At 33.6% G+C, this 9,664-nt stretch overlaps 1 protein-coding gene across 1 annotated transcript; it reads right to left on the reverse strand.

Moving 5' to 3' along the window:
• Positions 1-449: 449 nt before the first annotated feature.
• LOC110924046 (putative MO25-like protein At5g47540) lies at positions 450-5,039 on the reverse strand. Its single transcript, XM_035979712.1, has 11 exons — positions 4,922-5,039; positions 4,027-4,188; positions 3,831-3,949; positions 3,684-3,758; positions 1,867-1,960; positions 1,710-1,769; positions 1,554-1,622; positions 1,356-1,454; positions 1,224-1,268; positions 706-805; positions 450-611 (listed from the first exon to the last, which is right to left on the reverse strand). Exons 1-11 carry the CDS (start codon positions 5,015-5,017, stop codon positions 541-543), a joined length of 990 nt encoding a protein of 329 aa, XP_035835605.1. The 5' UTR covers positions 5,018-5,039; the 3' UTR covers positions 450-540.
• Between the last annotated feature and the right edge of the window lie 4,625 nt (positions 5,040-9,664).

Below are 9,664 nucleotides of genomic sequence, written 5' to 3' on the forward strand. Positions count from 1 at the left end.
CAAAGTAGAAGTTATAGTAAAATAATTTAGAAGGGGCGCATAAGTCATAACTTAAGCTATTTCTAGTGTACTTTAACAAAATCAAAGTTAAAACAAAATAGTTTAATAAGCTATTTCTGGTGTATAGGTTCTCATAAGTAATGGATGGAAAAGTGTTCTTGACGAGTCGAATAACAAGGCAAACGGCCATAGGCAATCTGGCTCAATATTTATGTAAAAACACATTATATTTGAGTAATTTACAAGTTTATTTAGGAAGTTAATTTATGTTTTCCATTTACTTTCGTGGCGTGAAATATGAACCGGCTGATATCGATAATATTTCAGTTTTTCGCTTAAAAAGTTTATTTTATCTGTTGTGCGTTCACTCTTCGTTAGTTTGGGTGCAAGATTATTTGATGGGTGATCGAGGGTTGTTCGATGTGGTAATTGGGTGCCGATACGATTCATTGTAGAAGTTGTTAGTTAGGTTTCACATTTTATGAATATTATCCTTCATACTCGTACATGATTTCATAAAAATTTAGAATAATGTGTCTCTTAGTCTTGAAGCTCCAGCACAACAAGTTTATTTACCACCTGAATTTTGTCTGTCTCAAACACTTCATCGTCTACAAAAAGACATACAAACCCAAATTAACATTTTATAATCATCTTAATCATATAAAAATGATATTAATAGAAATGAGAAATTAATTTGGCTACCTGTATAGACGAAAGCGCTAAGTAAACGTAGAAGCTTGCTTCGGTTTGTAACAAGTATGCTCACTATTTCAGGAGGCTTATTTTCATTTGCTACAAATAGCTGCCAAAAATGGTAACAAACGTCAGCAATCGAAAGACAAATAAAAAGGGAAAATCACGAAATTGGCTAGCAATATTTAGGAACTTTTAAAATTACTTGACTAGGTTAGAGGTTAGATAGTGTCGCCTGAAGCAAAAAAAATAAATAAATAAAAAAAATGGAGCTTATGTGTCAAAATCATATTGGTTCATTAGATGGTCGTTACTACTTTCGCTTTTTTCAGTTCAAAAAGCGTGCCACAACTTATGATATGTAAGTCCATGTGACATGTTATAATACTTTCGTGTAGTCATTTGTAGTTGTAGAATGCTATATATATTTGAAAAGCTTTTCAAATGGCTATTTTCGTGATTTTAACCAAACAAAATATGTATATAGCTAGATATAAATTAGTTGAGTATCATATTTCTGGAAATACCTTAAACACATGAAAAGCATCTATCTGGATATTCTTACTTTGATCCTGCATCAATAATGTCCACTTCATATCAACATTTAGGCCAGTTTCTATATGCAAAATAATGGTAACTATAATAGAAAGCATCATTACCCTTAGAAGATTCATTAGAATTATCAGGTTATCTTTTGAGCTCACATATCGCGTCATAACACAAGAATTCGAACGATCAAGCAATATGCATCCGAGTAGCTGAACCATGAAAGCAAAGAAGAAACCGCACGTTATTTGAATATCAACATTTTAATGTCACTAACTACTACATAGTGATCTAGTCTCAAATTATCATACCTTAACAGCTTGTCTTCTGGTGATGTAGTTTTCAGATTTCAGTAGCTTTTCGTTCATTTCAGTGAAAAACTAGCAAAACGCGTATATCACAAGGAACATTAAATACAGAAGCCAACATAAAAACCGGTAAAATAAAGTAACATAACGGATGTCTACCCAACAATAGTTTTTGGACAAGGATTCAGACACAGTAGACTTATGTCTAGTCAAAAGATCCTGTCACCAATCATAAAAAGACTGTCAGTACATAAACATGTTGTTCTTCAAGATAATTTGTAACATAAATTCATGATCTTATCAAGAAATAACCAACCTTGAATGCATCTGCTGCATCTGCAGCAATATCAAAACTTGGATGTTGTATGTAACCAAAAAGTTTCTTGAGTTGATTCGGTTCTAGTAAGTAACTGCAAAGCAAACATGAAGAATTATAGTAAATCCCATAGAACATGATCATGAAAGAATTCAAAAGAACAAAAAATTTGTACTAGTGAATAATTTTGTGTATATTTCATTTCAGGGCGGATTTAGCATGGTTCCATGGGTTCCCAGGAACCCATTCGATTTGAAGGAAATGAAAAAAATTAGTGTAAATCTTGTATGATTTGGGAAAAAATAATGAAAATTAGTGAAAAACTACCAAAAGGAACCCAGTGGAATCCGACCCTGGATCCGCCACTGTTTCATTTATACATGGAAATTACAATTAAAAGAATAATGAAAAGCTAAACTAATGACATGATAGAACGTAAATAACTATTACAATGCTAGGTTATAGACCCGCATATTACATGGGTTGTGTGTGTATAAGAATGAGAACGCTAAATATTGTGAGAATCGTGAGAACGAATCAAAAGACCGCGGAAACTTGGTCAAAAACAATTCAAATTCAATTTTTTTACAGTTATCATTATTATTCGAATACATAGTTAGAAATTAATTTTACACATTTAAATTTACGTGTATTCGCAAATAAAGAAAATTGACACATGTGTAAGTTTGCCATTTACACATGTGTAAATTTGTTATATTTACACATATGTAAAAAATCTAATAGGAGTGACTTTGAGATGAGAAATGAATTATTTGATGTTGTAAATTTATTTTTTGATGTTGTATTTTAATTACAATGAGTTTTGTATTAAAAAATAGTTTTGATTGGTTTTCTCATTCGTTCCCACGGTTCTCACAATATTACTGAGTAGTTCATAATATTCGCCTTAAGCATAAATTGTTGTGAAATACAAGAATAGGGGAAGGTTTAAATGAGAACGCTAAATATTGTGAGAACCGTGAGAACAAATGAAAAAACCGCAAGAACTTAGTCAAAAACAATTTAAATTCAAAAATTTTTTCTACACTTATCATTATTATTCGAATACAATGTTAGAAATTTAATTTACACGTTTAAATTTACGTGAATTCGTAAATAAAGAAAATTTACACATGTGTAAGTTTGCCATTTACACATGTGTAAATCTGTTATATTTACACATGTGTAAAAAATCTAAAAATAGTGATTTTGAAAGAAGAAATGAATTATTTGATGTTGTAAATTCTTTTTTTGATGTTGTATCTTAATTACAATGAGATTTGTATTAAAAAACTTGGTTTTGATTGGTTTTTTCATTCATTCTCACGGTTCTCGCAGTATTTAGCGTTCTCAAGATAACCCTCCCCAATCGAAAACTAGAACTAATATGTGGAATGTAAAAATTATAGATAATATGAAAACACTTAAGCATAATTATTCATTTTAAAAAGTATTAAAATCATATGTTTTAAAATTATAGATAACTCTCGTTAGAAAAAGTTAAAGTATTCTTTTAATAATATTTTAAGTATTTTTTAATAATCAATCTTGAATTTATTAATAGCTTAATATTATTTTTAATCATTAATTAGAATTAGATATTAATTAAATAATATTATTAATGATTTAAAGAAAAAATGTCATGTGACATTAGTTAAAATTTTAAATAAGAAAATATCATGTGTATTAGTTGAAGTTTTTTATTAAAATTAGATTCAAATTAGTGAGTAATTACTAACAAACAAACTTAAAGATAATAAATGATAAATTAGATAATAATAAGTAAACTAGGGTAAAAGATGAGTTTTTCTACCTACCTTGCAACAATTTGATGACGTAGGCACTCCTTCAACATCCTACCATAATGAAGAGCCAATTGAGGATCCTCATACCTGTTGTTTAAATATTAGTTAATCACACTGTAATTAACAGATTGCTACTATTATCATATGTAAAATGTATACCCTGATATGAGAATGTCTAAAAGATCAAGATTAGCTTCCAAATATCTCGAAACCTCGAAGCGTGATGGCAAAGGTTGCCTTTGCAGACTCGCAACGACTTGTGTGGCATCTTTACGGGCCTATAACCATCGATTGAACCCAAATCACAAAATCTAGCCACTGAAACAAAGATTATAGCATTTGAATATATACCGACCTCCAAGTTCAACTTGGGAAGAAAGATAATGAGTAGACGTAACGTGTCTTCTTTAAAGAACTCCACAGTTAATTGTGCACAGGCTTCGGTAGAAGGCTCAGAGTAATCATCTCCGTAAAGAATCAACTTTAGTTCCCTTATTAATGAGCTCAGTTCTGTAGACTAAACATAACATAACACAACACTTTTATTAAAACCATTTATGCATCTTCTCCAGGCCTGTAAACGAACCGAACGTACACGAATATGAGCATGTTCATGTTCGTTCATTTAACTTTAACCGAATATGAACACGAACATATAACCGAAACATTTTTTGTTTATGTTTGTTTATTAAGAAAATGAGTGTGTTCTTGTTCGTTTAAAACCTAATCAGACAGTTCACAAACCTAAGCGAACATAAACAAACACATTTATACAAACATAACTTAATAAACATAAAGAACACAAATGAACATAACTGATCAAACATAAACAACATAAAGTAGTTTTTTTCATATAAATTAGTGATTAATTACGATAAGTTCAATTAGAAAACCCATTTATATTACTAGGAAGCCTAATTACTGAGTAGTTATTTTATATAAGTTGTTAAAAATCCCGTTTAATGTTTATATTTATATAAATATAACTACTTAGGTATTTACGAACATATATGAGCGAATATAAACGGACGTTTACGAACACAAATGAACGAACAAAACATGTGTTAATGTTCGTTTGTCTAGTTAAATGAAAAAAAAAATCTAGTAAATGAAAAAAAAAATTCTCATGTTCGTTCGTTTATTTAGATAACGAACTTCCCGTTGAACAGTTCATGAACGTTTGGTTTCTTTACAGGCCTAACCTTCTCATTTATTTAAAGATAAATCCGCAACATGATTTTAAGAAGAACCTGCGAGCCGACATCAAGAGAGTTCTTGGAGTAAAGAAGAAGGGATCGAGTCTTTCGAACGACTTCCGAGGGTGTTCGGAGCTTCTTCGTGCTCATCACATTTTTTGACAGGCATAACATGTTGTTTGTTGTGAGATCCTGGGTGGTGTTTGTGAGGAATAATGAAGTAGTTTGATTATAAGCATTGTTGTTGTTGGAGAATGATGATATTTGCCATTGTAATGAACGACCTCTTTGGATGTCGATGATTTCTTACTGCCAACATTATTTCTTGTTTGTAACTGCTGGTTTCTATCACTACTAGAAAACTGACGCTATCTCGATGTCAATTTTCGTAGGAAATTCGTGGGTAACTGAAGTTACCCACGTTAATTTCCGACACATTTCTTACGCATACCGATTCCTACGAATTTCCGACTAATAGCTAAAAGAAAACGACTTCCGTCGGAAATCCATGGGAAATTTCTGACACTTTTCCTACGCATAACAATTTGTGGCTTTTCTGTCGCCTTTTTGATCACAAAACTAAGACCCTTTCTTGTTCGTCGGAATTTCGTGAGAAAAGTGTCGGCATTTTCGTTCGTAGGAAATATGTAGGAAATTTTAATAGGAATAGTAGTAGTCTTTTAGTAGTGTATTAATTTTCTTTTTGTTACATTATGGACATACTAAACTTACACATCTGTCACATGAAGATGTTTGGATACAAATAATCATGTGTCCAAACTTGCATTATACATTTTATGAAAACATGAGTGATTTTTAATTTCTAACAATGAAAAATTCAGGTGTCAATGAAGGTTGATTTGAAATGATTATTTAAAACCAAGTATTTCATCATTTTATTATTAGATAATTAGTCCAATAACGAATGAGAACTAGACACCACTTAATTAGGAAAATGTTGTACTCGTTGTAAGGTCAACTCACAAGACAAATGATATAAAAACAAGATAGGTGATAAAAAAGAGAAAAGGGATTTGAAATATCATTATATTATAAGAGTTATTAACAAGATTATTGTTTGTATTCAGAAATAGTTTGATACGTTTATCACGTATTAATTTAAAAATGTATACTAGAATAAATGACTCTTTTTACCATTATAACCCTTCATATAGGTGTTATCTCATCCACCTCTAGTCTACCATGCAAAACTACTACCCTAAGTATGTGGTCATGACCCAAACCGCTATTCCCTTTATTTTTTTAATTTATTTTTGTCTTAAAATTATCAAATGGGAGGGTAATGGTTGAACTCACGCGAACCACTATGATTTAATGAGAGGGTGGTGTAACGCATGAATAATCGTCCTACGTGGCAAATCATGACCCAACCATGGTCCTCATACCCCTTAGTCTCATAAGCTGATCAACATAAGTACTCTTTTTGCACAAAGTTGTTCGGTTTTAAGTTAATGACTTAGGCTATGCGGTGTGGTTTTTCCTTCCTTCTTTTGTTTCTTATTCACCTCAGCATCACATCACCGCTCTTCAACCTCAACATCATTCCCTCACTTAATTAGGGGTGTGGTTCTCCATCTTCCCCCTTCCAATTTTTTTATATTTTTATATAATGTATTTTATTTATAAATAACATTTTTTCGTTGAAATTGTTAAAATAATAATAATAAATAAGAAAAGTTTTTAAGAAAAATAGACATTTCATAAAACTTTAAGAAAATTACAAATAAAGAAAACAAATTTTAATCTCAAATTACATACTCAGAGCATAAAATAAATTTTGCCTAAACCTACGAACACCACTACTTGTCATCAACGAGATTGACACGGAAGTTACTCCATATATAGTCGATTAAATATGCACAAGGGTTCCCATGCATTGTTGCATTGTGTAGCGCATACTTATTTGATTCTTGTTGCCTCTCGTCAACCGGCTCAACATTCTCGTCAATGTCATTCGGATCATATTCGCATATCGCTCGGTCTTCGTCTTCAAGAATCATGTTATGTAGTATTTTACAAGCATGCACATCGCATCTCAATATTTTTGGTGACCATGCATGTGTCGGGTGTTATATTTTATGTCATTGTGACTTTAACACACCAAACAACGGTTCAACATCTTTTCTTGCCGACTCTTGACACTTCGCGAATTTTTTTCTTTTTTTTCATCAGGGGGGTCTGGTATTGTTTTAACAATAGCCGCATAGCTTAGGTATATTCCGTCGGCTAAATAATACCCGTGCTAGTATGACACCCCATTAAGCATAAACGAAGAATCAGAGCCGGTACCTTGAATTATGTTGTCGAAAATCTCAGATCTTGCTAGAACATTTAAATCGTTGTTTGAACCCGCAAATCCATAAAAGACATGCAAATTCCATAGATCTTGTGAGCAAACGGTTTCTAGTATTATAGAGGGGTGTCCTCTCCATCTATTAGGGAAATTACGCCATGGTCAATGCATACAATCAGTACTTCCTAACATGCAAGGAAATCCATGTCTCTCTTCATGGAACGAATAAAATTGTGTAACACCTTGCTATATAACTTCACGATACCTCGGGAAAATTCATAGAAACTGTAACACCTCGTAAAATCGTGTCCAATAATGTTAAGATACGTGTCCTAAACCCTAATAAAGTCAAAAGTTGACTACGATGGACTAAAGTTGACAAACAGTGGAAAGATGTATGTGAATGGACTAAAAGCGTCATTATGCAAAACATGTGCCTCTGAATGACCATTTACGAAATTCGTAATCATTAATAAGCCACACGTTGGATTTACGAAATCGTTTGAGAAATAAATCAAAAGTTTATAAATAAAAGGGCTAAAAGTGTCAACATGTTTAATTATACCTCTGAGTGACCTTTTTAACGAAACAGGAGCTTAACGGCGTTGGATTATACTTCCAAAAATACTTACAACTTAACTCTAGGGACCAATAGTGCTTAGAAAGGAAGTTATTATAAGTTTAAAGGACTAGGGACTGAAATTGACAAGTTCTAAACTTGTTTTACCGGAACAAAGGGTGCTTGCGGACCGCAACTCGCCCCCTGCTCTCTCTCGCGCCACGCGAGACACGTATCTGGGCAGAAACATTTGACAGCTGCATGTTGCAGCCTTGTTCACCACTCAAAACCTTCTTACACTCATGCAATCGAAACTAGGAGCTTGTAGATGGTTTTTTCTAATCAGCTTATGACACTTGTGAGCATCTTGGCACCTCCCCAACACCTGGCTTCGTCTTAGGATGTCAAGAACAAGTATAAATAGGGGCCTTGTGTGCCTTGAATCCTTTCTCATTTCAAAATTCACTCTCTTCTTACTTGCTTTGGCTTTCTTGGAGATTCCTGATCACAAGGAGACTCCCCTAAGTTAAAGTTTTCGAGCTAGGACCTGTTGTAAGTGTCCCTAGCCTCTACTCTTTGGTTTTTAAGCTTTTAAAAGCCAAAAGTCAAAGTTTCGATAAAAGGCTTTGACTTTCGGTTTAGACCTTAACGGTCCAGCCATTGTTCGAGGCGAATATGGCTACGTGATCATAATTAGGTAGGTGTTAATTGTAACACCCCGCGTTTTCGAATGTCAAAGTCAAAGTCAAAGTCCAAGTCAACTTTGACTTCTTTGACTGTTAATGTTTCTTTTTGCTTTTTTTTTGTATTATGTGGAGTAAGTGTTGTCTAAATAAAATGATCGAATGTTTAACCAATGCGACCGATTTACGACTTTGAATAGTAGGAAGTAACAATGCGATAAAGTTAATCAATCAATAATCAAGCTAATCGACTCATCAATCGAACTCGAGACTCGAACTATGCGAAACTGGTGTAGTAATATTTACGTGTGTGTGCCTTATGTGTTACTTGTGCGTGTTTACTTTATGTTATGTGTGGTATTCAAATCGAATCAATCAAAACTCGAAATTCAATCGAACTCAATCAAAACTGACGTCGAATGGCGAAATTACAGATGATTGTATGTTAGATATAGTAGTTGGGACTGAAAGTAATTTGACTAGGGACTCTATCGTATTTGTATCATCGTCCATCGAAATCGAAATATCGAAAATCGTCGCGAAACACTCGAAAAGGGCTGCTGATCGAACGGGAAACCCCCTGATCGAACAGGCTAGCCGATCGAACAGGCTGTTCGATCGGGCAGGCCATTCGATCAGAGGACCTGGCCGATCGGTTGACACTTTCCTCATTTGGGGCCTATAAATAGCCCTGTCATTGTCACTCTTTCTACTTTTGGAAAGCTCTGACGGAACCAGCCTTGTTCTTCACCTTTTCTCAGATTTCTCTCAACTCCGGTAAGTTCTCACTCTAATTCTTGTACGTTTTTTATCATTACACGATTCTACACCTTTCTATCTTTCAAAACTTGATTTCTAACCATGAAATCACCAAGATCTAAGTGTTCTTGGGTGATGTCATCATGGTGTTCTTGAAGAACATCATACTTTGGCCTCATTCAACCATGAATAGCTTATATCTAACCGATTTCCACATAGACAAACTAAAATCTATCATAGATCTAGACATTTCACAGTGTGAAAGATTGAAAGACGGATTTCCGACTTTCTTTCAACTCTTTTACACTCAATGCCTTCAAACCGGTAGAAACGGAGCTTGAGTCAACTCACCAATCATTCTAGTGGATGAGTGGTTCAAGATTCGGATTCTATCTACAAGGTTCACCGACTTCGGGTTAAACATCAAACTACCGTTCCGAACAGTTCACCGGCCGGACTTGGGTGATTCCTGTCCGAACCGG

This window comes from Helianthus annuus, chromosome 11, assembly GCF_002127325.2.
Source record: "Helianthus annuus cultivar XRQ/B chromosome 11, HanXRQr2.0-SUNRISE, whole genome shotgun sequence".
NCBI lineage: Eukaryota > Viridiplantae > Streptophyta > Magnoliopsida > Asterales > Asteraceae > Helianthus > Helianthus annuus.